The 27,112-nt window shown below is 52.2% G+C and overlaps 9 protein-coding genes across 9 annotated transcripts; 6 read left to right on the forward strand and 3 right to left on the reverse strand.

Annotated features, from left to right (window-relative positions):
- Positions 1-5,862: 5,862 nt before the first annotated feature.
- On the reverse strand, positions 5,863-8,019 carry J4E79_008338 (uncharacterized protein; the record flags this gene model as incomplete). The annotated part of the gene is made up of 1 exon (XM_049357195.1): positions 5,863-8,019. One exon carries the CDS (start codon positions 8,017-8,019, stop codon positions 5,863-5,865), a length of 2,157 nt encoding a protein of 718 aa, XP_049208559.1.
- A 4,637-nt stretch (positions 8,020-12,656) lies between these two features.
- On the forward strand, positions 12,657-13,282 carry J4E79_008339 (uncharacterized protein; the record flags this gene model as incomplete). The annotated part of the gene is given in 2 exon segments (XM_049357196.1): positions 12,657-13,000; positions 13,012-13,282. The coding sequence occupies 2 exon segments, from the start codon at positions 12,657-12,659 to the stop codon at positions 13,280-13,282; spliced, it is 615 nt and encodes a 204-aa protein (XP_049208560.1).
- Positions 13,283-13,512: 230 nt separating this feature from the next.
- Positions 13,513-13,809, forward strand: J4E79_008340 (uncharacterized protein; the record flags this gene model as incomplete). The annotated part of the gene is made up of 2 exons (XM_049357197.1): positions 13,513-13,605; positions 13,654-13,809. The coding sequence occupies 2 exons, from the start codon at positions 13,513-13,515 to the stop codon at positions 13,807-13,809; spliced, it is 249 nt and encodes an 82-aa protein (XP_049208561.1).
- A 480-nt stretch (positions 13,810-14,289) lies between these two features.
- On the forward strand, positions 14,290-15,395 carry J4E79_008341 (uncharacterized protein; the record flags this gene model as incomplete). The annotated part of the gene is made up of 3 exons (XM_049357198.1): positions 14,290-14,641; positions 15,068-15,183; positions 15,231-15,395. 3 exons carry the CDS (start codon positions 14,290-14,292, stop codon positions 15,393-15,395), a joined length of 633 nt encoding a protein of 210 aa, XP_049208562.1.
- Positions 15,396-15,892: 497 nt separating this feature from the next.
- J4E79_008342 (uncharacterized protein) lies at positions 15,893-17,121 on the forward strand (the record flags this gene model as incomplete). Its single annotated transcript, XM_049357199.1, has 5 exons — positions 15,893-16,088; positions 16,298-16,493; positions 16,577-16,638; positions 16,686-16,966; positions 17,014-17,121. 5 exons carry the CDS (start codon positions 15,893-15,895, stop codon positions 17,119-17,121), a joined length of 843 nt encoding a protein of 280 aa, XP_049208563.1.
- Positions 17,122-17,382: 261 nt separating this feature from the next.
- On the reverse strand, positions 17,383-18,493 carry J4E79_008343 (uncharacterized protein; the record flags this gene model as incomplete). The annotated part of the gene is made up of 3 exons (XM_049357200.1): positions 17,383-17,685; positions 17,743-18,375; positions 18,425-18,493. 3 exons carry the CDS (start codon positions 18,491-18,493, stop codon positions 17,383-17,385), a joined length of 1,005 nt encoding a protein of 334 aa, XP_049208564.1.
- Positions 18,494-19,566: 1,073 nt separating this feature from the next.
- SEC23 (GTPase-activating protein S23) lies at positions 19,567-22,158 on the forward strand (the record flags this gene model as incomplete). Its single annotated transcript, XM_049357201.1, has 6 exons — positions 19,567-19,662; positions 19,716-19,846; positions 19,898-20,192; positions 20,239-21,226; positions 21,281-21,497; positions 21,564-22,158. 6 exons carry the CDS (start codon positions 19,567-19,569, stop codon positions 22,156-22,158), a joined length of 2,322 nt encoding a protein of 773 aa, XP_049208565.1.
- A 1,610-nt stretch (positions 22,159-23,768) lies between these two features.
- On the reverse strand, positions 23,769-25,722 carry J4E79_008345 (uncharacterized protein; the record flags this gene model as incomplete). The annotated part of the gene is made up of 3 exons (XM_049357202.1): positions 23,769-24,774; positions 24,825-25,632; positions 25,686-25,722. 3 exons carry the CDS (start codon positions 25,720-25,722, stop codon positions 23,769-23,771), a joined length of 1,851 nt encoding a protein of 616 aa, XP_049208566.1.
- A 283-nt stretch (positions 25,723-26,005) lies between these two features.
- Positions 26,006-26,785, forward strand: J4E79_008346 (uncharacterized protein; the record flags this gene model as incomplete). The annotated part of the gene is made up of 5 exons (XM_049357203.1): positions 26,006-26,095; positions 26,156-26,232; positions 26,279-26,417; positions 26,444-26,591; positions 26,673-26,785. The coding sequence occupies 5 exons, from the start codon at positions 26,006-26,008 to the stop codon at positions 26,783-26,785; spliced, it is 567 nt and encodes a 188-aa protein (XP_049208567.1).
- Positions 26,786-27,112: the final 327 nt, after the last annotated feature.

The following is a 27,112-nucleotide window of genomic DNA, read 5'->3' on the forward strand; positions in this document are numbered from 1 at the left end:
CGGCGGGCGCGACGATATGACAGGAGATAGGGAACAAAAGGCATATTTTACCTGGTTCGGCGAAACGCTCTTGTATGTGAGCTGTAGGATATGGCGTTGCAATAACGGATTGGCGGGTTTAGTGTTTGTGTACTTGAATGAAGCATGGCATTACGCTGAGTGTGTCTCCAGTAGATGTTCAATTGCGTCCTGTGTCCTGGTCGTGTATCTGAGCGGATGCTTGATTCAAGCATTTGCAGTTGGAAGTGCTATGTTGATTCAGCACCGAGAGATTACCATACCGGCGAATGATTCACGCCCGACAGTTTTTTCCATACCGGCAGGATGTCTCGCTATTGATAGTGATTCACGCCCGGCAGACCGTTCACGCCCGGCAAGGGATTCAGCAGCGGCATGTTTACCATACCGGCAAAGGGTTCACTCCCGAAAAGTCTTCCCATATCGATAAGTGATTCACGCGCGGCATCTTTACCATACCGGCAAACCATTCAGCACCGGCAGATTAATCACGCCCGGCAACTTACTATGCCGACACTGTTCAGCAGCGACACATTCACGCGCGGCATGTTTATCATATCGGCAAACTATTCAACCACGACAAATTGTTCAGCCCCGTCAAACTATTCAGCCCCGTCAAATCTTTACGCCCGTCAAAGGATTCAGCCCTGTCACTTTCCACCACTCACATGTTTACCATACCGGCAACCTATTCAGCACCGACAGACCTCGGGTGAATCACGCCCGGCAAATTGTTCATGCCAACATACACTATACCGATATATTTACACTGTCACCATACCTAGTGCCCACATTTACTCGGCGGCAAGGTATCAACATGCTAACCATCTGATTCAATCCCAGCACAATGCCAATACTAAAGACAACCACTGCCAGTGATCTAGTCTCCAAGGCACGGGTAGAACGGCCTTTCCCTAGTTCATGTTCTCGCGCTTCGTCCGCTGCATGTTCCCGCCTTCCCGCCCCCACGCAGCCACGCAGCCTCGCGCAGTCCAGCCTTGCATATGCAGTACTATCAATGCAGCCAAACCAATCGAAGCATCTTCTACTTACATGGGGTTTGATAAACCTAACCTCGGATGGGTTCATTCGACCCGTTCTGAATGTTGATGATGCAACGTTACTGCAGTTCACTGAATTTGTGTCACAGTAAGCAACCCCTGAGTGTGAACTGCCGTCAACGAAAACAAGGCGCATGTCTTCAGCCTGATCTCGATAAATTCGATGCATCTACGTACCATAAAGAATACGATCTTGCGCACAGTTACGCCTTGGAGTCTACGCAGCGCTGATCACCGGAATCATCCCACGCCAAAACGAAAGGAAACGCCCCTGGTCAACGGTTGGGTCGCTTCGCCAAACGCACGTGGGACGATCGATATAATTTGGAGCTGCGTTGTCACCGCGTTTTTATGCAGTTGGTCGGTGTTATTTCTCAATGTACCCGACAAGCACAGCTTCCGATCGTGTCTGTCGACAAAATTATCCTGGGTTGCCTTTACTATTTTCTTTCCAGAGATCCTTGCGTCGTTCGCCCAGGTCCAATATCTCTCCGCACGACACTCGGTAGCCGCTTTCCATGAGCTCGGATATTCCGACTGGTCCATGACCCATGCCTTCTTCGCCGACATGGGCGGCTTTATGCTTGATTCTCCGGACTATCCACGCTTTCCCGTAAACGCCCATCAGGTTCGCTACCTTGTGGAGCATGGATTTGTCGAATACCCTAGCATACACCGCGACACCATACAAGACAAGAACAAAGCAGACGCTTTCGTTCGCATCCTTACATCCATCCAGATACTCTGGTTTGCTCTTCAATGCATCGGACGCGCCGTTCAGCAGCTCCACGTCTCGATGCTCGAGCTCGACGTGGTTGCTATCGTGCTATGCACTATTCCGACATTCTATTTCTGGTTCCATAAGCCATTGGACGTTGATACGACAGTCACTTTGTATATGGAAGGATCACTTCAACTGAGCGATGTGCTGGCATTAGCAGACCCCGACATAGCGAAAAGACCTTGGAAACTGACGCCGCTCGACTTCATCAACCCGCATCCAGATCCTTTCCAGATCCTCGATCCTATCATGTGGGCTTTCGAGTACTTGCTACGAATTGGTACTGACTCCAAGCATGTACCCATCACGCGCTTCAAAAACACTGCGCGTATGAACCCGGGCAAGGTGACCGTGACGGAATGGATGATTTCCACGACTGCGGCACTCACCTTCATCCTGATACATTTCATCTCGTGGAACTTCCACTTTCCAACATCTTTGGAACAAACTCTTTCACGAGCTGCATGTTTGACCCTTCTCGGAGTTGGCTTTTCTTTTGGTAACCTCTGGATCTTGATGATCTGGCAACTACCCAATCTTTGTAGGTGGACAGGTATCCCGCAAGTGGATACTGTTACAGAGTACCTCCCTCATATACATCCTTTCTTCCAGTACTTGCTCACTGTTACCCATATTGGGGCATATGGCATTGCACGAACCTTCATCATCGTAGAAGGATGTGCCGGTCTTAGAGCACTTCCCGAGAGTAGCTTCCGTAGTGTGGAATGGTCGGACCTGTTGCCTCATATATAGCAAGGCGGAGGTAGACTATCTCACGCGATCATGATGGTGATGATTACCATGGGATTTCGACATATGACACCATCCGTAGAAAAGATATATATCAATGTTACTGGTAAACAAGATCCCAATGTCTAAATCACAAACGAATGCCTGACAAGGAAATTTCCTTCACCATAATCCTTCAGCTTTTGCCTATATTGACGATGCATAGTCCTGCGTGTACCATATTGTATATGGTGTATAGCAACCAATGTCGGAAAGAGAGACAGAACTACGTATGGCCATAGCAATGATCATATTGAAAACGTAACATAGCAACCTACCCAAAAGAAACTGACCGTGTGCTGCATTTTATCTGGACGAGAGCGTGATGGGTATGAAATGTCGATGTTTCCGTCAGTATCGAAACTTGGAAGACCCGTACCTAGGTACTACTGAACAGCGCTCAAATCAGCCATAGCTGAGAAGCCGCACCATCGCGATCCATAACTCTGCATCTCAGATCTCCGAACATCCTTCTCAAAATACATGCGCGCAATATATTTGCACCGCGGAATATTCATGCACGTGCGCATCCAACAACTCGAACCAATCGTTTCACGACCATGAACAAGCAGCGCATCATGATCAGTAAACACTGACGCGACAGTTCCCTTCTGATGACTTCACATCATATAACCCTCGCGCATGATCTCGCGACGAGATATTTACCCAAAACAATATGCAGCCCGCGCCGCGGAACATCGGATGTAGTCGAACTCAAACAGTGGATAACGGGCGTCATGCGCGTGGAGCCGAACAAACCTTGAAAGGGTCACCGCTTAACCCACCTACCCATGGACGTGACGATCTTCTAGCGTAAGAACAATGACACCTTCTTTCCAGGGCGAGTAAAACCTTCCGCGGCACACGTCTTGGACGCATGAACCATTTCCGTCAAAGATGTTCCTCGCTATCTGACACTCTGACGTCGACAGGTCCCGAACCGGATTTCCCCAGAACTCTAACACCCACAAACGACGTCAACAGCCGTGATCTTGTCAGGACCAGCCAGCGCCAACGCCAGCGCCAACAACGACGCGACCTTGGTTTTCTGAAACAAGCCATGCGAACTCTACAGCCGCACCAGCGAAATGTGTGAAGTCGTTCCTGCCGTCAAAGCCGTTACTATCGATACTACTACCAAATCGCTTCGCGCGATCCCCAGCGCTCTTCTCAGCCCTACATGACGTCCTGCAGTCCAACCGCATCGGCCGGTTCCCCCAGCACGCCAAACCCACCTAACGTGCGTCCCACATTACTCTCAGCGCAATTCCGATAGGTCAAATCACTGTGGTACACACGCACCCACAAGCCAGGGCCCCGACGCACTGCACCGAACTGCACCTCGTCGTTCGTGGCAGACGAGGCCCAGATCCGACGTTTTTCGGTGGAGCCCACATGCGTTGGGTCACCTCTGCTCGGTGAAAGTGTACCGAGCGGAATGGAACCACGCCATTCATGTCAAACTGTTGTTTTGACAAGCTGTTTTACTGTCAAACCTCATAACAAAGAGAAGTAGGAGGGTTATAAGGAGTACTTCCTACATCGTTACAACATCATCTTAATATAACAAGTTTTCAACACAAACCATGTGGTCTGTATATGCAAGCTGATGAATCTGGTTCCGGGGGGTTAAACTGGTTGGTTGCGGGCTATGATACCATTGTGATACTTGCTCTATCCACATTCGTTTCTTCTTTCGACAGTGCTGGGTGGTGTATGTCACGCAACCATGGAATCATAGATGCATTTGTTGCAGTATTTTCTACACCATACCAGATGTTCTTTCTGGGCACGCGCACATACTACGTTATAGACAGACGCATTCATCGCTATCCCCGAGCCTCGGTCCGATTTCCCACTGTTCTTTTGCTTTGAAATGCCAAACCCTGTGCAACACATCTCCCAAGGAAAAAAAAAAGGCTTCTAGAATGCCCCGAAAATTCTTCCTCGGGGTTTGATAGGAGATGCATACTCCGGAAAGCAAAAAAAGAGAAGAGGCTGAGGGCTGTGTTACTGCACCCCACTAGCGTGGCCGACGCGGGCGGCACCGGCATCTGCTGGGTCCAGATCTCACGGCGCTCCCTTTCTGCCGCTTATGTGCTTTTCAGCCCGCATTTGTGCGTCGGAGGGTCGTCTCCGCGGGAACAAAGTCGGATGTATGCTTGGTTGATGTGGTGGTGGTGGCAGGGGATTAAGGTGCTGACAGGTGCTGGGTGTGGGAACTACTTGCTGCCCGTGCAGACGTTTGTGCTTTTGTTTGTGGTATGCAGAGCCGATGAGGTTGCACATGGGTCGAGAGGCTGAATCTAGAGTGTGAGACGTTGATGTGGTGTCAGCTTGTGTTGTTGATGCTGTGGTGTAAGGAGACGTACGATGCTTGCAGTAGGGCGATGGTAGAGGGCGGCATTCTGGTTGAGACCGGCGTCGCCGTTGTTGGGTGTAGGTATGTCGAGCAGGTGGTAGCTGGACATGCACGCCATGGCGACCACTGGAGAACTGTCACAGAGGAACGAGGGTTCACTAGAGAGATATTTGGGTGCTAAGATAGAACATTGCTTGATGCTGATATTACTCTGGGGTATCATTGCTAGCTACAATGCATATAGTACATCCGCTTGTGTTTTCCCTCCTCTTGCGGTCAAAACTTTGCTGAGTACGATGGAAAGACGAAGAACTGGCTTTCGCAATTTGAGGAATGGTGAAGTGTTGTACAAATTAATAATGCTCCCAGTGGAGCCGGGTGTATCGAAGAATAGGTAAGGAAATCTAATCGCAGGCGAAACCAAAGCCCACTGGAGCCAGCGATGTCGTCTATGGAAATCATCGCTTTTTTGTTGCACATACAGAAGCCATCTCTTTCGTCAAATCATCGTACCATGCGCCCGCTGGTTCGTCGCTCAAAGTCATGTCCGTAGGAATGTGCTGGAAAATCAAAGCAGAATACTGTACAGTCGAAGAAAAGTGACCAGAACACCGGGTGATTCAGTTCGGACCAGCGACAACTGAATGCAATGTGACCGCGTGACCGCAAATGCAAGAGGCATGGGTATCAACATCGCCCGGTCTCAGAGAGAGCCTTGGTGCGTCGCATTTGATCCGGGAAATGATCAGGTGCATGCCATGGAACGGTCGCGGCTGTTCTGGAAGGTGCGCAATAGCGCGGCAGAGGCTCGGCCTCCGCGGAATCCCACCGCGCATGCCATCGGGTCATGCTCAGTCGTGGTTACCTCCGCGCCTGCGGTGCTTTCCGGGGAAGTCGACCTCAGGATGCACGACACGCATGTGGCGTGTCAATGCGTCGTTGCGCGAAAAAGTCTTCTCCTCGACACAGAGTGCGCAGCGGACCTTTTGCTTGCGCGCATTGTGTATCGTGTCCTCGTGACGGGTGAGGTCATAGGGCCGCGAAAATACAGTGTTGCAGGGCTTGCCGGTCGTGGGGTTGATGCGCTCACACTTGTGGGGTCCCGCCTGCGAATTGCGCTCCAAAATAGCCGCCGACGTCATAGCCTGGCTGAGATTGGCACTTCGATGACCCTCACGCTTATGCTTCTGAAGCTTTTGTGGGGTCTCGAAACGCTGGGAGCAGCCATGATACGTGCATGAGTAGGTACCAGACTCGGCGCCCGTCGATGTTGGCTTCGTAATGTAGCGGTCTGAAAGGACGCTGTTCTGGCTGCCGCTCGGTGGCTCAGCTTCGCTCGCGCTTGACTCCATTGAAGTCAGGTGGGCAGGGAACTCAGGTGTCTGGTCGACGCCCGACGACATAGTGTTGGGTGTTGATCGATACTGAGATGGTGCGTTCATAGGCATGCTGTGCATGTTCTGTATTGATGGAGTAGCGAAGGTGAAGCTCGATGACTGTGGTAATGATGGGGCGGAGGCAGTGGAGAAGTTTGGTGAGAACTGTGGTGTTACCCAGCTGTCGCGACGGTAGGGCTGTGATGATGGAGTGTCGAAGCTGGATTGGGTGGCAGTCCTATATTGGTCGCCACCGGTGTATTGGCTGTCGTACTCGCTAGCGCCACTGTCCGGGAACAATGGAACTTTGGATTCTTCGTCGGATTCCCGGTAGTCTAATAGAGCGTCCTTGGGCGAGATGGTCTTTGGCTCAGAATCGTCGCTGGGCTGCATCTGAGATTTCATAGCGTAAGCCGCATCAGCCTGGCGATTCTGCTCACGTGCCGCAACAGCAGTGTTCATAGCCGAGTTGAACGTGTTGGTAGGCTGACGGTAGGGTGAGCTCTTGCGGAAGGGTGAGTCACTTCTTGAGGCAGTGCTGCTTGGCGACTGTGAGCGAGCGTACTGTGCTGCCTGGAGCGCACGCTGAACGTTCTGGTCGCTGCTGCGGTATGGCGACAGCAGCGACGACTGAGCTGGCTTGGAAGACACCGCCTGGGCGGAGGCACTGGGTTCATAGAAGCCAGTGTCGGCAGCAATGTCGGTGTAGGTCCTTTCGAACTTGGGAATAGGACGGGCGTCTGGGTCATCGTAAGTACAAAACTGATTAAAAAGCCAGGAGTCTATCCTGCAGAGGTTCTCACCATTGGCAGGCATCTTGAAGTCGATGTCGTCCTGAGCAGTGTGTGGCGTGGCAGGAGAGTCGTGGCCGTAGCTTGATACTGATTGACCGGCCGAGTGTGCGTAGTCTGGTACGTCATCACTCTGGTCCATGAGCGCTTGCTTCATCGACATGTGTGCGGACATGGTGTGGTCCATGCTGACCGAGTTTGGTGTGTAGTTGCTGTTGAAGTTGTTTCCGCTCATGAACGAGTCCTGGGTAGGTGTATGTGTGGGTGTAGGGAGATGGTTCTGGAACGACCTTGGATATATGTCAGCCACGTTCGATGAGTAAGCCGACGCAGTTTCGTGCGAAGGCGGGTATTCGGGGGGAGAGACGTACTGGTAGCCCGCGGAAGGTCCAACGGCCTGGTATTGCGAGGCACTTGAGCCTACGGAAGACGATGACGATGCGCGCTGGTGGCCGCGGTTCTGGTTCTGGTGTGGTGTCTGGAGCGATTGGCCCTGCACGTTACCATAGTTCCAGGACTCAAGTCCCGTGCTGGTGTTGCTGGTCGAGAGCATAGGCGGTTGTGCGAAGCCCTGGGGAAGCTGCGGTGTGGGTGTCGACTGCTGGATTCGGATGGCCGGGTTCGCGAAGTCGGTGTATGCGCTCGTCATGTACGAGTTGGGTGCACTGCTGGATGAAGTGCCGTACTGCTGCTGCTGGGACTCGAGGTAGTCGTTGAGGAGCTTCTGGTCGTAGAGGTGTTGTGCGGCAAACTGCTGGGGCAGGTGTTGATAGGAGGAGTGTGAAGACGGTGGTGACGGTATGGTTGAAAGGTGGTGACGTTGTGTGGGTAGCGCTAACATAATGGTCGGGAGGAAAAGTAAGGGACCAGCGCGGGTGGCAAGTTGCTTTATACTAGTGGGCTACCGGCCGATGACTCGGTTAGTCTTCGCCGATTTGAGTGAAAGACCACTTGATGAGGTGATCTGGGCAGCACGCGGTCGAAGACGTTGGAAGAATTCAGAGTCTGCGTCGGCTGTGCTCGGAGTGTCGGGATTAAGGTGTATGTGTGTGTCGTAAGAGATTGCAAATTGCTGAGCGACAGTTTAAACGGCTTGGGCTGCTGAGTACGCGGAATCGGTTTCCTTTCATACCTCATCCTATGACGCAACCCATGTTGGGCGTTGCAGGGGTGTCTACGCTAACATTACGCCAACGCGCAAAAGCGGCGCGATCGACACCACCCTCACGCACCCTGCATACGGCCGCCGCGGGCCCTGTCCGACCGAAGGCTGTGCAGAACCCGGCAGACGACTGTCTACCATACAGAATTTTCCACATGCCTTCGGATACCAGCCGAGAGGCCTTCCCCCAGCGTCCATGACTTGCTCCCAAAATACTGTGCAATCGCTTGTGCCCATCTAGGCGATCTCTGCAGGCATGCTCTCCACGTGAAACGGAGCCCTACGAACCGAACCGTTACTCATCGCTGTGCCAGTCGCTCTAGTGTGCAGTCGGCATGTAGCTTGTAGGGCATCGTGCGACGGACCAATTCCAAAGGTCTGTCCATGGTGACACGCCCGTATCTGGTCTAACAGCTGGCCGTTTAGGCTCGCTGGGACTACGATGCTCCAAGACGGGCTGAGCAGCATCGTTCCATGCACAACCTACTCGACAGCGCATGTGGATTACGAGTACCAGATGGAGTACGCGACGGGCACCAGCCACACCTCGGCCAGCCTGTACAGTGGTCACATGTCCTCGCGCGTGACTCACAGCTGCTCTTTGATGGTTGGATTGTTGGGCCCAAAGCCGTGATATGATACTGCTTTCAGCTCGTGTATTGGACGCGAAGACACGCGGTATCGTTTGGAGATAACCGTCAATAGCCTACCCCATACTCTGTACAATTGATAGCTGGATCTGGTGGCCAAACGGCTCCCGAGGACCACTCTGCTGGCTAGCACAATGCACATCTCTTCAAGAGATGCTGAAACTGGAGATCGATCCACGAACCAATAAACTGGGATGTGCACCTACCAGCTGCGATACTACTAGCATCCGAGGTCAGCTCAGATACCGTCTATCCTGCAGGTGGAACCTCCACTTCCGCTTCGGCACTGGCAGCATCCTCTACTCAACAACGGCACTGCCGTGCAACATCCCGACAGCCACAGGTCGAGCACAGCCAAGGTCGCACAAGGAAAACTCTTCACTGAGACTCTCCCTGCTGAATAAACGGCATATGCAACGTGCTGCAAGCATCCTGTGGAGTTGCAATGCAGCCCTAAAACCAACGTGGCATCGCATCGACGGCCTCGAACGGGTAAGATCGGTGGAGAAGGACACAAATGCAGGGTCCATCGCATCACCATGTGGCAGTGCAGCCCTATCGTATGCACGGACAATGTAACTGTTCCGGCGGCCGCGAGGCGATCTGGACCGTTCATTCGCGCGTCGAAGTTACTAGCCACATTTCTAAGCCGGCGCCCTGCCACCCGAGCCTTCTGTATCCTTCGATGCCATACCCGAGTTCTTCTTTCATATTTTGCATTCTCATGCCATGGGGAATACTGTGTCCTTGCAGTCGCTTTCGTATTGCGTCCATCTCCGTCGGACCGAACAAATGCTATCTCGTCGCTTACGAGGGTCCATGACATCATCTCTCCGAAGTCTCCTCACCATCCCTTCCCTCACCATCCATCCCAAACGACTGCCGTGCAGAACTCCTGCTTTGCGCTTCTATTTTTGCGAAGCAATATGTCCCCAATGAATATCCTTTCCCTGACGTCTTAGTCGACAACCTGCTGGTCATTGAAACTGCCCATCACTTCTCGAAGCTCGCCCGATGTGGTCATCGATCGCCAACGGCTGAGCGGGCACCATCCCTAGCCCTTGTGCCCGCCAATCCGCGAGCGCGGGATGATGAGACCCTGCGTCTGCTTGTTTTCGACAAAGTTTCTGCCGGTCCACCTGCTATGACAGGAAGCATGACTGCCGATCATGACGCCTGAGGCCTGATAGTCGCGTGTTTGTGACTTCTCCACTCACAACGCAGCTGTGACATATTCGATGCACCGGTCACTATACATCTTCCAGTATGTATGGATAGCATAGCAATGCTCGCCCAGGGATTTCTATTCCTATGCTCTTATCTGTTCTCCATCTGCCGGGATAAGAATTTTACAAGTCCTGCTCGCATATGCAGGGCAAGCGCCTTCCGACGTTCTCCCACCCAACGGTTCTTTTGGGGTTCGTGAGGCTTGGAAATGTAACAGGGCGTCGACCGTTTCCGGTTTTGTGCCTCATGGCATTCGGGACCTGGTTTGCTACGTCATCCGTCATGCGCTCAGTCACAACCGCTCTCCTGACTGATGCATCACCAAGATAATTGCTTCTTTGTCACTGGAGATTCGACCTGATCTAGCGGATCCTGCGACACCAATACCGCGATGCGGAGTTCATCCGGTCGTTCGGTCGGTCGAGTTCGGAGATCTGCCGAGTCAAATCTCACCACACCCTCTGCGCTGACTGCATTCTCCGCAATCTGTTGGCCCTCAACACTGCAAAAGCATTCCTGCTTCCTCTTTCGTTAACCGGTGGCATCACCTCGGCCGCACCATAAAGCGACTTTACGCCGAGACACACTTGAAGCGCGAAATACGCGCGGAGTTGCGTTATCTCCGGATTCCACGCGACCCTTTGCAAATTATTCATGCGTTACTCAGCGCTGACAGATCATGAATCTTTGTCGCAGTCGGTTGAAGGTCCGTCGTTGCTCCGAAGTAAACCCATACGCACTGCATACGAGAATCCTATACACCATCGGCGCAAAATAGCCGGGTGCAGGCAGCTAGTCCACGTTACGAGCCTCTTGCGAGGCTGATGATGGTAAGCAAGCTAGTTTACGATGCATCAGGCAACGGTACGCTCAACGCGGGTCTCAATACGGGTGTTCGTGCGCTAAGCCCTCTGTCTGTGGGTTGCGCTTTCTCAGATCTTGTTCTCTCGCTAATCTGCGATCAGTAGTGTGTCTCCACATGGCGACACTGTCAGCGCTGCTCGTTTGGGGCCGCGTAGGCTTTGGCCACCTGCATGTCAGCCTCGCAAGCCTTGATCCTTGATGTAGGTGTAAGCTTTTGGGCTGTATGTAAGGTTGCCTAGGTATGCTGGATGTCTGTCGGCGAAAATGTACCGTGGAACTGGATTCCACGTGTACATGGGCATTAGCGTTAACATTGTTGATGCCTTAGCAGCGATCTTGGTCTTCGCAAGCATGTGGAGAGTTTTGAGATATAGAGAGCTTTTGTATACATGTGATGTTCAGAGTGGGATGGTCTATGGTGCATATCATTCATCTAGTGCGGCTGCTTTAACGACCCCGCAGCAGTCTATGCTCCTTCTCCTCTTCACACTGATCATCACCTCTATCGTTCTGTTCTGGATCTTCTAGGGTCACATGACAATCTTGATTTGCGAGCGAGAATCGGACGTGCCTCATACGAGCATACATGTTCCTTGGCGGATATCAACACTGATTGCGAACGACTAGCTCGCGCCAAATATCTAGATACTCAGATATACCGAAGACATGGAGGGCGGGATCTTTACCAGTAGCCTTACCTATGAGCTCAACATCGTACGAATTCGCTTCGTCTCTAGCAACAACATTCTTTGGTGTCGCTCAGTCTGTGACCAGCCTAGAGAGGCATTCCAAAACTCAAGCGTTACGTGGTCAATCACCGCTTCGCTAGCTACATCTGCGAGCTTGATGCATTCCAAGTTATAATATGATTGAGTAGCTGACTTGACGTAGATGTCCGGTTTACTAATCGCTTGCTTGTTGTTGGAGGCGGCTCTCTCAGTGCAATCCGTGCCACGATGCTTCATTCCTGATTGCTGTCTTCGCGATATTCACCACAGAGGAGATGCGCCCGTCGCATGAGATGAGGTCTGATTCACACTATCTCGGAAGCTGAGCATGCCTCGCCTCACCACGTTCGACTTCTCGGGACTTGCATTGCTGGTACGCGGTACTCGAGGTGAGTCCAGGCTTCCGCCTCAGTGAATGCGCACGATGGCACCCAAATGACCAGCGATCTCGACATCATCCACCGTTTTCTGATCAGCCGCGAGTGTACTACTTCTGTCGGATCTGGAAAAGTCAAGGGTGCTGAAGCGGACGCTCCTGCCTACGCTCCTGCCCGTCAACAGTTCTCACCACGCGCTAGCCATCCCTCGTTGCCGTATCCGGTATAGTGCAAACATTGAACATCGAGCCTTCAGCACACTCACTGCTTCCATTCCAGATGAAACCTTTGCGCTGCAGATCGCATTCACCTGAGACGATCAACAAGTTCTACCCTCCATTCGGTCGTCAGTGTTACATCTCACCCCGACGCTGTCCTCAGTGCAACAAGCTTAGCGGCTCTTCTTCGCAGGCACTGGACTACCGCGGGGGCATCCTCAATTCCGACAGATCACTCCAAAGCGCAGCGAGATGGCCATCCACCCTGAGCTTCCTGGCTTGGAAGTCAAAGTTTGCGTCCAAGGCCAGCCATTGCAGGAGTACGACGACGATAAGATTCCTGAGCCGAATACAACGACAAAGTACATTGAAGCGCGCTCAGGCAAGAGTTTCTCGATTATGACCGAATTCAAGACCCCATTCCCAGCTCAGTATGACGTCCTGGCTCGAATCTCTATTGACGGGGTAATGATGGACATCAAGATACGCAAGCGAGATGAACTTTTCCAAGGCTGGAAGGTCAATACCTATCGTTCTTACCAAGGCGGCGAGTGTGTCAAACAGAAATTCACCTTCGCCAAACTGAATATTAGCAAGTACTATAAAGACCTGTTGTTGTCATCTACTTACGGTTTTGTGCAGCGGAAGAGGCTGATAAGGCTGCCCCCGATGTTGTTGCTCTGGAGCAAATTCTCAGCATCAAAGGTTGTATTACTCTTTCTCTCAACTTCGTCGAATTCATCCAAGATGTGGTCACAGACGATACAAGTTACAACGATGATAGACATCAGCAACTTGCAGCGCTCCAGGAGATTCCAGAGAAGGCGCTTAAAGGCGACGCCCTATCGCACCAAGCAGTGTATGTAGAGAGTGGGTAAATTTGTTGATTGGCAAAGGACTGACTTCTTCAAAAGCTTATCAAAGCCTCGGAAATGCCACTTCAACTTCTCTAGTCAATGGACAGAGTTCGATTATGTAGATAGGAAGCCATTTGCGACTTTTCACTTCAAATATCGGTCGCTTGGTGAGTCACGATCGCGCTCATATAGTGCCACCCACTGACACTTACGACTTTCAAGCGAGCATAAAGGCACTTCATCTTGTCTCCATGAACGAAGCGCCTCCTGTCCCCCTGGAAGACAGACTCGCAAAAGACCTGTCGCCCACAGAGCTGAGAGAACTGCTAAATCGTGCGCAACAAGTATGTATGCGCCACATGTCTCTGGCGTTAATACTTACCTATATATAGCGAGAGTCAGAGAGCACCTCGATCAAGACCGAAGACGAAGCCACTACTGGAGTCAAGCGCGAGAGGACCATCGATGATGACGACGATGTGACCTATGTCGAGACGCGACAGCGCAAACGTCTGCACGCGGAGCAAGAAATCATTGTGTTAGACTGAGAGAGGATATCTATTCCGTATTCACGGCGCTGAGCCCAAGGTGGTATAGAAACGTCAAAAGATGGCATAGTTCGAGATGAAAGCGACCTTCGATCCCTGGGCCGACTCGAATTTTACGCATGGAAGTATGCTGCCAAAGTATTGTTGTATGGAACCGCCTCTACAGGCGTGTATGCATGGTTAGGCTTATACGTCATGGGAGGATACATCGTTCTACACATCTAGATATGTTCAGAGATACCCACTCAGGAAATTTAGGCACTACTCATGTACTTGCAGCATGCCAGCACTTATTAACATGACATTTGCCTTTACCTTCTCCGGCACTATGTGTTAGCTCCATTCACGCCTTGCCTGCGTCTCTCACCTCGGCTCAGCAGTACGCAGTATTTAAGGGCCCGAGCATCCTGCTTTCGAGACCTTCCTTCCTTCTTCCTTCCCACCAGTAACACAACTTACTTCCAGATATCTTGCTACGCCATGGCTGTTCATCCATTCTTGCCCGGCCTTAGGGTCGAAATCATCGTCAATAACGCTCTACTCCCTGAGTACGACGACGATAGCGACACTCCCGCGTCACCGACGACGGTCACGAAATACGTCGAAGCAACATCTGGAGCCAGCTTCGCGATCAAAGTATCACTCATAGAAAAGGAATTTCCTTTCCCGAAGGGTTACATTGAAGCTGCGGTCAGTCTCGATGGGCGAAGGTTGATGAGTGCAATCATACCCGAAGCCTATTTCTTCAAACATAGAATGATTGAGGGTCGTCAGTCCCAAATCGGCGAACATTATAAGATACAGAGATTCCGCTTCGCTGAGCTCGAAATCAGTAAGTTCAAGCGAAGAAAGACCTGAATAATGCTGAAGCCGAGCTAATGATTGAAGTTGACGGTACTACATACCTTTCTGATGTGGTCTCAGCTGGTACTATCACTGTCGACTTGACTTACGTACGAAACCTGCGGCCGCGTACCCCAAATCACATTGTCGGGAGTATCTCAGAATCATTACAAGTCTCTGAAAAGGCGCTGAAAGGCCAGACCTACACTCATAGAGCTGGGTACATTGCTCCGCACACAGTATAGATGACGCTAATATGTATAGGCTATCTGAACCCGTACCTTGGCAAAGAGGGCACTATGCAGATTATGACAAGGTAACCGACTCGCCTTTCGCCATTTTCAACTTCAAGTATCGCTCCATCAGTAAGTGAAAGCAGTCTGCAACAGGCTATGGCACCTGTTGACCCACTTAGATGCTCTTCGGATCCTGGGTCTCGTCCCACGCGAGCCCACCCCTCCACCTCTAGAAGAGCGGCCTGAAGATGAGCTCACTCCGGATGAGCTACGCCAACTCGTCAAGCGGTTCAAGGTACGTTGATGGCACAAGTTCTAGATACCACATACTCACTATCGTAGGATCGCGACGCAGCTGCAGTCAAGGTGAAGAAAGAAGCCGTTGACAAGCGCAAGCGGGTCGATGAGGCTGTCGAAGCCAGCGATGACAATGAGATTACAATTGTAGGGTCTAGAGATCGAAAGCGTCACCGCGGTGCGAATGACGAGGTTATCGTGCTGGACTAGAATTGTGTTGCGGTCGTGCAAGAGTTCAGCGGTACCAAAACTCCTGTACAATTGTCATTTTTGGATTCATAGCCTGCAGAACAAAAGTTTGGAAGTCCCATAGAAGAATGCAGACAGGACTGACAAAGCTTGCGTCAGCAGGTCGCCAGTGTATATCAGCAAGTATTGCTTCACAAAGACGCTGTTTTGCAACACCAAATTGCACTCGATCTTAACCCTCAATCCATGTTCTTAAGAACCTTACCCAGGTAGCAATCTAAACAGACTCACCTCGCTTCCAGTTTCGTCACTGTGGTCCAAGCTTCTAAGATTTGTTTGCCCAGGTGGGCGGCTCTCACCTCCCTCTTCACCTCCAATTATTCTTCGCTTGGAAGTAGCGAGCCGCCGTCTCGCTTGGAGCGACGTCCATACTACACCGGAACTCGCCCTACTTTCTCTAACCACCTCAGTCCCATCTCCTCTTACCGAACCGAACGCAAACACCGCACAGCATCAACATGGCGGTCCATGGCGACTACCCTGGCTTGAAAGTGCAGATAGTTGTCAAAGGCAAGCCACTCGATGAATACGAACACGAGGAGGAGGAAGAGCTGCCTAAGACCACAACGCGCTATGTGGAATGCCATTCGGGCGCTGAGTTCGCGATCAAGACCAAATTCACATCACCTTTTCCGCGGATGGATTTGTCAATCGGTACGTACCTAGACGGTACACTCGTTCGTAGCACACCTGCATTCAAGCAATCTATGCTAGATAACACATACACTCAGTCAACGACGACGGAGTGGAAAGATGGTGGGGAGTGGCGAGCATCAAATTTTCTCTTCTCTAACCTCAGCGTGGGTATGTAAGCCCTACATGAAACCATAAAACACGGATTTATCCTGACTGAAATACCTCAGTTGAGGGCAACAGCAACGAAACGTTTGAGGATACCTTGGAGGCTATGAAATCCGTAGGCACTATACATGTCACGCTCACACCAATCCTAAGCTACAAGGAGAACTCGGATCCAAAAGGCAAGAAAAAGGAGTTGAGTCAGATTGAAGAGGTTTCTGAAGAAGCTGTGAAGGGCGATGCGCGCTCTCACGTGATAAGGTATGTCCGTATCGCAGATGCCGAGTAGAAGATGCTGAAGAAGATAGGCTCGCACCAGGTTATGTCATTGAACCTCGTACTAGATACGTTTCCAAGAAGGCAAAAGAGCCTTTGGTAGCATTCCGGTTCAAATATCGCTCTTTCGGTAAGTCATCCGTGTGAAAACATGCTCATAGAACTTACAAGCAACAGCCGCACTCAAGTCTCTTGGCATTCTACCGCGCTCACCAAGTCCCTCGCCACAACCAGAGCCGGTCAAGGAGGAAGTGTTACCTCAGCCGACACCGAACATCGTATCACCTGCTGCTAGTCCAGCTCCACCGCGACAGAACTCCACTTCCCGTACTCAGCGCGACCAGGCAGGGCTTACCAAGAAAGACATGCTCATCCTCATCAAGCATTATCGCGGTAGCAGCGAGGGTTTGGAAGGTCTTCCGGAGAAGGAACTGGCTGTCCTACTCAGCTCTTACCGGGTAAGTGTTCCGAGAAGTAGATTCGCGACGGCACTAACAAAACATAGGACGATGAGCCGGAGCCTACTCCCATCAAGCGTGAGTCGGTTGACGATGGCGACGTACGCAGACAGGCAAAGAAGCGCAAGCCTGAAGTCATAGTCTTGGATGACTGAGCGATATGATTGTCGGTCAGATAAGCTGGCTGCGACTTTACATGCATGTGGCACCGTGTGGAAAAAGCTTTGCTTTGCGATCCGGAGTCTGTGAAGAGACGTGAAATTGATGAAAAAGTATCTCGAAAAAAGTTGGCTCCACGTCTTCTTCAAACGAGCACGAGATGCAAAGGTCTCAGAAAACAAACTGGATACGAAGATTAGCGAATAAATGCAGTCAAGTTTGCGTAGAGCCACAGCCCACATTCTGTCGACCTCGATCTACCAACGCGCAGCAGTCGCAGTAGGCGTAGCATACGTGTCGCTCCAGCTCGCAGTGTACTTTGAACTTCCCACAATCGTCTGACTCTTCACATCCGCAAACGTCGCACTGGTCACAACACTATCGGTGCCAATCCATGTGCTCCACGCAGTAGCAGTTGTAACACCATCGACAGGCCCGACTGGAACAGCGGTAGTCTCAGCCCAGGCACCAGACCATACAGTGGGACCTGGGATAACGTAGTCGGTGACGCAGCGGGTGGTTGATGTCTTTGGCTTCTTGGTCTCGGTGGAGCAGTATACCTGCGTCAGGTCAGCGAACGAACTATGCGCCAGGACTTGATTAGAGAAAGGACTTACGTTGTGCACAACACCAGGGTCCTCATAAGAGTACGCTCCAGGGAAGCTCACACCTTCAGGCAATTCCACCTCGCCATCGCCTTCAACCTCGATCTGAACGCAGTCGGGGTAGAACTGTGCGCCTCTCTTCGGGTTCGCGAGATAGCTCACATCGCCCTCATGCAGACCAACCATCTCCGCACGAATGATATAGTGTCCTGCCTTCAGCCCCTCCGGCACCCTCACATTCATATGACCAAAGTTCATCGCAATATCACCAGTGGTACTCCACTTGCCCGCCTGCGGAAAAGGATTACTTTCAAACTTCCCCTCATGCCAAATCTTGACGAAGGAGTTCTCCGTCGGCGGATCGGGCGAGATGTAGATGAGCGAGGGGCCATGGTGCGAGTTGGCGATGACTTCGTCTTTGTTGTTGCGGTTCTCGTGGTGCCAGTCGAAGGTTAGATTGTCGCCAGGTTGCACTTTAATGGTGTCGTGGGCTTGGATGTCGCCCATGACGTTGCAGCGCATGTCGATGGAGTCGAGGTCTTTGACGGGCGAGTTGTTGTAGCCGCCTTTGCCATTTTGGCCGTTGTAGGCGGGGATGCGGACGCCTTTGAAGGTTCCTTGGTCTATGCCGTTGACGAAGACGCCCTGGGGGTGTTAGTATAGGAACAGGGGAGTTGAGAATGGCTGAGCATACCCAGATGAAAGTATGAGCGCAGGCTTGACCTGCAAGAAGCGAGATGAGAAGTGCAGAGGTGCGAGCCATGATCATGGACTGTAGCATTGACTAAACTTGGTGAATACAGAACGCAACAAGTGATACTACACACACCACAAATACATATATACCCAAGTTCTGATGCATCGCACAGTACGCTGGCAGGTGATGAGGCTAGTGTATTGCAACGCATTTACCCGATCGGACTCAGATTGTTAATATATCAGGAGTTCGCATACGTCCAAACACAGCTGCAGGCCTGGAGGCTCCAACGGGAACATCGGACGTGTCTCCGGCAATGTGTAATTGGATCCGTAGACTGCGTTGGATGATGGTGGTTGACGGGGGTGTAGTAGTATATGCTACATGAAGTCCAAATTCTGCACGGGTATCGGCCACGTCTGACAGGATCAAGATGGCCACACTCGTCTCGCAACGAACCGCTTGAACAGTAACGTAGTGATGAGGGCTTTTGCCCCCACGAAAGGACATGAATTTGCTGTACAAACGCGTCGTCGAGGAAGGCCCACGAGATTCTAATAACGAAGGCTGCACGATGATGGAATGTGACCTCTGCTGATTCCCAACCTATCAGTATACTCAGAATGAGTTTTCCAGATCGGGCGCCCAGCCATGGGTCTAAATCTCTTCTTCGCGCAGCGCGAAAACAGGCTCATTCATCAGAGAAATGGGAGCCTGCCGTTACGTAGTGTATTTGTTGCTGGCGGTGATGAAGAGGAAAAAGGACGACAGCGAGGAAAATCGCGGTTTTGAGGCTGGGGCGGAGCGGAGCTTCGGTGATGCTAGGCCGGATTGGGAGCGCTAGGGCAAGAACATCTGGCCGCATCGCCAACTGAGGTATCCACGCAAGTTCAAGTGCGTGAGCTTCCTACGACGTTGCATTATCCTGTGCAGTTGTTGCCTTGCGGGAGGAACACTTGACACGTCTCGGTATCTTCTGCTGCATACCACTACAGCTCCCCGTCTCGCGCCTGCTACATTCACACCGCCCCGCCAAATCTCCCATCGTGGGCGCCCTCGGTCCCTCCACCACCAACCTTCGACAACCCTCACCCACCCCAGACCCCCTCGCGCAGCCCAGATAGCTGCAACCGCCCAGCATGGCCGACTTCGAGGCGCTCAAGGACCAGTGGAGCGACATTGAAGACAGGGATGGCGTCCGTCTCAGCTGGAACACGTTTCCCAGCACGCGCATGGTACGATAGATACCGCCGGCGCGAGGGATGCAAGACACTGATATGGTTCACAGGAAGCTTCCCGCCTAGTCGTTCCCATTGGTGCACACTACACGCCTCTCAAGGAGAAGACAGACACGCCGCTGCTCCAGTATGAGCCTGTCAGCTGCAGGGCGCCATGCAAAGCTATCCTCAACCCCTACTGGTATGCCTGGCATAGTCTCTTGCAACTTATCTCATACTGACATTGAGGCAGTCAAATTGACATGCGCGCCAACCAATGGATATGCCCCTTCTGCTTGAACCGCAATCACCTCCCCCCGCACTACAAGGATATCTCCAACCAGCAGATGCCCCCAGAGATGCACCCGAACAGTACCACGATCGAATACCGCCTTCCCCGACCCATACCGAGCCCGCCCATCTTCATTTTTGTGGTAGACACATGTCAAGAGGAAGACAGCTTGAAGGCGCTGAAGGACTCGATCATCATGGCTTTGAGCCTGCTCCCAGCATACGCGCTGGTCGGTCTGGTCACATACGGTACAATGGTAGGTAGAGGAAGCTACAATTAGTGTTATAAGCTGACAGCCATAGACACAAGTACACGAGCTGGGCTACACCGAATGCGCCAAGTCGTACGTCTTCCGCGGAAGCAAGGACTACTCCACCAAGCAAGTGCACGAGATGCTAGGCCTTAGCCAGATGGCTCCTCGACCTGGTGTCCCACAGCAGCCTGGACGTCCACCTATGGGCGCTCCAGGTGGCGTTGGCACGCGCTTCATCCTACCCGTATCGCAGTGCGAATTGCAGTTGACCAACGCTCTCGAATCAATCCAACGGGACCCCTGGCCGGTCGCGAACGATAAGCGTCCCTTGAGGTGCACCGGTGTGGCGCTCAGCGTCGCTGCTGGACTCCTGGAGACGAGCTTCATGAACAGTGCCGCCCGCATCATGTTGTTCAGCGGTGGTCCAGCCACCGAGGGACCTGGTATGGTCGTTGGCCCGGAGCTGCGCGAGCCCATCCGATCGCACCACGACATCGACCGCGACAACATCAAGTACTACAAGAAGGCACTGAAGTTCTACGAGGGCCTTGCGAAGCGCATTTCCCACAACGGCCATATTGTTGACATCTTTGCCGGATGTCTGGATCAGGTCGGTCTCCTGGAGATGAGGGGTCTTGCAAACAACACTGGTGGACACATGATCCTGACGGATAGCTTCACCTCGTCCATGTATAAGCAATCCTTCGTGCGCGTTTTCAACAAGGATGCGGACGACAACCTCCTTATGGGATTCAATGCCGAGTTTGAGGTGTTGACAACCAGAGAGTTGAAGATCACTGGTCTTATTGGACACGCTGTGTCGCAGAACAAGAAGTCAGTCTCTGTTGGTGAGACGGAATGCGGTATCGGAAACACATGCGCCTGGAAAATGTGCGGCATCGACCCTGAAGCCTCATACTCGATCTATTTCGAGATTGCCAACCAAGGCGGGTCCAACGTGACCTCTACGCAGCAACAGGCTCTCATTCAGTTCCTCACATACTATCAGCACTCCGCTGGCCAGTATCACTTGAGAGGTATGAACTCCCTGAAACGTGTCTAAGCTAAGCACGCATACTAAACATTCACAGTTACCACCGTGGCCCGACCCATGAGCGGTCCATCTGGCGACCCTGCTATCGCCCAGTCCTTTGACCAAGAAGCTGCTGCCGTCCTCATGTCGAGGATAGCAGTCTTCAAGGCTGAGGTTGACGATGGCCCTGACGTTCTTCGATGGGTCGATCGCATGCTTATCCGACTGTGCGCTCGCTTCGCCGAGTACAGGAAAGATGACCCGTCGTCATTCAGGTAAGTCTTTCATCACTTTGGACATATAGTTCTCGCTTCACTATCAAATACTAACTACTAGATCAGGCTCGAGAAGAACTTTACACTATACCCGCAATTCATGTTCCATCTTCGTCGGTCGCAGTTCCTGCAGGTTTTCAACAACTCGCCCGACGAAACCGCCTTCTATCGTCACGTCTTGAACCACGAGGATGTTAGCAACTCCCTCATCATGATTCAGCCAACACTAGACAGCTACGGCTTCGACCACGAGGGTGGTCAGCCTGTTCTGCTTGACTCTAGCTCCATCCAAAACGAGACGGTGCTATTGCTCGACACATTCTTCCACATCCTCATCTTCCACGGCGAAACAATGGCCGAATGGCGGAAGGCTGGATATCAAGAGCAAGAAGGTTACGAGAACTTCAGAGAGCTTCTGGAGGCACCGAAGGAGGATGCCAAGGAGCTCATCCAGGATCGTTTCCCATTGCCTCGATTCATCGTCTGTGATGCCGGCGGTTCACAAGCTCGTTTCCTGCTCAGCAAGCTCAACCCCTCGACCACACATCAAACTAACAGCTATGGCGGTGCTGCGACAGCTCAAACCATCTTCACCGACGACGTCAGTCTGCAGACTTTCATGGACCATCTTATGAAGCTCGCAGTATCGGGCACAGGCTAGATTCGTTGTACCTTGTAAGCTTAGTTGTCATCGATAATGCAGCGGCGAGGCAAAATAAGGGTTGTATGTGTGGTCTTTGTGTTACATCATTAGCGAAATGAAATCCTTGAACGTCTATATAACTTTGGGTGCGACCTATGGTGATCTCTTCAGGTTTATAGCCGTATGCTTCAAATCCTCGTGCCGCTCTTATATCCTCTTCCAGAATCTAGCTGCGCTCCATCCTTCCCCAAATCTCCGATTCACTCATTCACATCTTATTGACATCCCAATCCTTAGCCTCACTCCCTTGGACATGTTCCTCCGCCAACATCTCCCCCGTACCTGGAACCTGAAACGGCTCCGCGGGCAACGTGATAGCAATGAACCTTGCGGGCTCAGTTTCCGACGCATTATGCCACTTGTGCATCGTGCCTCGCTGGATGATATGATCCTAATCCCACATCCATCAGCAATATTACAACAAAATCACGCGTCCTTTTGAACTACTCCCAAAACAACCGCGAAACGGGGAAACCAAGGAGGAAAAAAGGGGATACGTACACCAGGTTTCAATTCCACCATCCCCCCAGTCGCAGTCTCCATACGGACATCGCCATGGGTGCAGATTACATAGTCGATAGATACAGTGCGGTGCATCATACTAGCCTGACCGGGAGCGAGGTCGCAGACGATGAGGTGGGAGCCGGAGCCATTCGCTACGATGCTGCGGCCTGTGTAGCTTGAATCTCCTTCTGCGGATGTGTAGGCTGCAACATCTTGGTCGTTTTGGAGGGAAGCTGGGATGGAGGATGTGGCGTCTGGTTTGGGGGGGTCTGTGTTAGTATGTCTGCTTGATGGACATATCGACGGTGTATGGTGTCATTTTACTTTCCCCAGTGGGTGGGTGGTATGGGAAGACGTACATGATCGAGATGTCCCACCGATGCCGGGGTATCCGTAGTACTGTAACGTTGGGCTCGAATGGACAGTACTTTTGCCCTCTGCGTTGTGGGTGATGATATGGCGTTTGGCTGGGGGTAGGGATGTAACGGAATCATACATTTGCGATGCCGCAAGGCGTGCGTCGTTCTCTGCCATTGTGAAGTGATGGATATGAATGGAGATGGGAAAATATAAACGATGAGGGGTAAATGCACAGATATTATTGACAGAGTATCAGCAATGTAGAGGTGATGGATATCTTGGCGTAGGAAGCACTGTCATCTTATACGAGACCCATCTCCCGTGCCTACTAGAGGCAAGATCCACTCTACGGAAACTTTCCAGGTCTGGACAGGTAGCGAGTGTAAGCGCGAATATTCTTCGTGCTCCTTCTATATGAGGTTTAAAGGTGGAGTAAAGACCAGGGGGGAAGTGCCCACTTGAGAAGTACCACGTCGAATCAGGTGGATGGCATGTGAAAAACACGCGTAACGTGCGGTGGGAAATGAAAGCGGATGGTTGAATGCTGCATTGGTATGGATACGCTAAAACCACGTTTTGTCTACGTAACGCCGGCTCATCGATGAAGAATGGTGCAGGTGGTCGAATGCAGAAAGTCGTAAACTGCCACGGCCATTAAACATGTACAACGAAGCTGACAGCTGTCAGAGCTGATATCAGCGCGTTTAGGCCTTCGCCTTCTTGGCCTTCTTCGGCTTGGCAGCGGCCTTCTTCTCCTCGACCTCCTCGACGATGGGCTCGACGACGACCTTCTCCTTCTTGGTTCGCTTGCTCCTGGGCGTTACTTCTGGGACGGTCTCCTCGGTGACGGTAGTAGTCTCGACCGTGACATCCGACTTGCGCTTCCTGGTCTTCTTTTCTGGGGCAGGCGCGGCAACCTCCTCCACAACGACCTCAGCTGCCTCAACAGGCTTGGCCTTTGCACCCTTCTTGCCCTTCTTTGCTGGCGCAGGTGAGACAGCCTCGACTACCTCTGTGACCTCAGCTGCCTCAACAGGCTTGGCCTTTGCACCCTTCTTGCCCTTCTTTGCTGGCGCAGGTGAGACAGCCTCGACTACCTCTGTGACCTCAGTAACCTCAGCAGGTTGTAGTGCTGCCTGAGCCTTGGCGCCCTTCTTGCCCTTCTTGGCCTTGGGGAGCTCAGCAGCTGTGGTCTCCTCAGTAGCCGCCTGAGTAAGAAGCTCTTGGGGCTTTGCGGCCTCGAGCGTAGTGATGGTGGTGTGCTTAGGGACGCTGTCGACAGTCTTGAGCGCCGGTGCTTCGAACTCGTAATCAAAGACCTCCTTGAGCTGCTTAGCCTTGCTTGTCCTTCTCTTGTTCTCGTTCTCCACGCGCTTCTCCCATTGCGCACGCTCAACACCGCGCTCCATCTCGAGACCGGCCTTCTTGTTGCGAGGGTCGACCTTGAAACGCTCATTGGCACCCTTGAAGAGGTCGGGGTGTACCTGTTCGGCAGGAATCAGGTGGACCTTGAGGATGTGACCGAACAGTAGGTAGTTGTTCATTGTTCGTGCGACGATGTCAGCGACTTCTTCGGATTGGAACTCGACGAAAGCGAAGTGCTTGGAAGCACCAGTCTTCTTGTTGCGTGACAAGCGTAACCGGTTCACCTTGCCGAATTGCGAGAAGTACTGCTTCATCTGGGGCTCGAAGAAACCGCGGGGCACACGACTAGGTGCATTGTTAGCAATTTGTAGTATAGAATGGACTGGTCTACGTACCCAACGTAGAGAACACCAGGCTGGTTGGACTTGGGTGCCGCCTCGGCCTGCTTGATCGCTTTCCGCTGCTTTGCGCTGAGCTTGGGAACCTTTGCTTCTTCGTCAAAGTTGACGTCCTCATCGGCGTCGTCTGAGTCGGAGTCGCTGAAGCCAGCGAGGAGAGCTGCCGTCTGGTCGTCTTCGGCAGCATCGTCTGCGTCGTCTTCCGCCACTGTGACCTCGGTGACCTCGACCTCGGGTTCGGTCGCCTCCTGCTTCTTTCCTCCCTTCGCCTTCTTTGGCTTTGCGACTGTGGTAGTCTTCTCTACTACAGCGACAGCGTCCTCAACGGGCTCAGGCTCTGCAACCTTTCCCTTCTTAGACTTCTTAGCCTTCTCCTTGGGAGCCTCTGCCACGACAGTCTCCTCTGCGACTACAGCCTTGCCCTTCTTGCCACCCTTCTTGGACTTTTCTTGCACTTCAGTGACCTCTACAACGGAAGCGACAGGCTCAGCGACCTCGGTGTTGACCTTGGCGGCGGCCTTGCCCTTCTTTGCTTGCTTCTTAGGCTTCTCCTGTACTTCAGCGACCTCGACTACCTCCGCGACGGGCTCGGCCATCTCGGTATCGACGTCGGCAGCGGCCTTGCTCTTCTTGCCCTTCTTGGGCTTGACAGGCTCGGCAACGGCGACAGGCGCAGCTTCCTCTTCAATGTCCATGAAGTCGGCGGCTTGCTTGCGCGCAGATTTCCGCGTTGGCTTGGCTTCGACGGGCGTGACATCGTCCGACTTTCTCGGCTTCTTCGCTTTGGGCGCCGCCTCTGATGCGCCTGAGACAAGTTAGCGAACGCGATCGGGAATTATTAATATCGCAATTGCTCACCCTTGCGCTTCTTTCCTGTAGTGTCTTGGACAGCCATTGTGATTTCGTGTAATGGCGTGGGGTCTGTGTGGTCGCGAATGTTGTTACGCGCAAAAGTTCGGAGGAGAGCTCAGACGCGGGAACTTTTTTCGTGGCAGTCGCGCTAATGGACACTTGCCAAGATAGTCCCCAGCCCTCACCATTAACCTACCACTCCAGTTACTTACCTCACACCAAGCGAAATACTTGAAACCGAAAAGAAAAAGTGAACGCTCTCACAGCATTTTACCAGGCTAGCAACTCAACTTGCTCTGTACACCGCCGAAGATCCAAAGTTCAATATGGCACCCGTTGTAGACATGAGCGACAAGAACGCGTGGGATGATTCTCTGCTGATCGATTCCTGGGATGAGGCGGTGAATGAGTACAAGGTACGTTTCTACACGCGTCGTTTTCGTAGTTTCCGCGAGGATATCGACTAAACAGAACAGAAATACCACAGTATCCACCAATCAGGCAAGAAACTTGAAGACGTCCTGACGGAGGAAGAGCTAAAGGAAGCACGGGGGTAAGCAGCTCTCCAAGCCTTTACATCACGATACTAACGTTTCTAGGGAATACGGGGACCTGATGGATGAAGCGGAGGCCGTATCGGCAACAGCAGAGACCAGCGGTGTCGCGGATCATGGAGATGTAGACACGCCGCTGTCAGAAACCAATGGCGTTGCTCAAAGCGGTCCGTCGCCGCAGCAGGTACGTGTACACATGAAACAGCCCAGTACCGAACCCTGTCTTACGAGAACCAGGAACCAGATCTCTCCGGGAAGCAAGAACCGCAGATCCAATCGCCAAGTGCTGAGGCTCCTCCGGTGCCACATGCTGCCGGCACTCTTGCAGATGCCATGCCGCAGGCCATCCTTGGAACCGGTAAGCCGTGATTTTGACAGCCGTTACTTCCGGATGGTGTGGAAGTTTGACAGTTGGTGACATGCTGCTAACTCTCAATAGTGCAAGATGAGAATATGAAGAACATTATGATGTCCTGGTACTATGCCGGTTACTACACTGGTTTGCATGCTGGCCAGCAGCAGGTTCGCAAAGAGCCCCCAGCGACTCAGTAGCGGATCCAGGGAATGACGCATTTTGGAGGCAGTGCGCATCACACTGTGGCTGCCGAGCGAGTTTAGAAGACGAAGCAGACATATTGAGGCTTGAAAGTTGTTGTTTTGAACCAATGGGGTGAGGAATGCCATGGTCTAGTCCCTGCACGCGACTGACGACCTACACAGTTCGTGCCTCAACTCCTCGGGAACGCAGGCTGCGAGATGAAAGCTCTGCAGTTTTCCATGCGGCTCACGAGTTCCCAGCCCCATAGTCCAGGCATCCTGATTAGTTCTGTCCCTGCGCCTATAGCCTTGGTGGTTCTTAGATTACCGCATTGGGCTTGT

The sequence above is a fragment of the Alternaria viburni genome (assembly GCF_023758015.1).
Source record: "Alternaria viburni strain BMP 2772 chromosome Unknown scaffold_19, whole genome shotgun sequence".
Classification (NCBI taxonomy): domain Eukaryota; kingdom Fungi; phylum Ascomycota; class Dothideomycetes; order Pleosporales; family Pleosporaceae; genus Alternaria; species Alternaria viburni.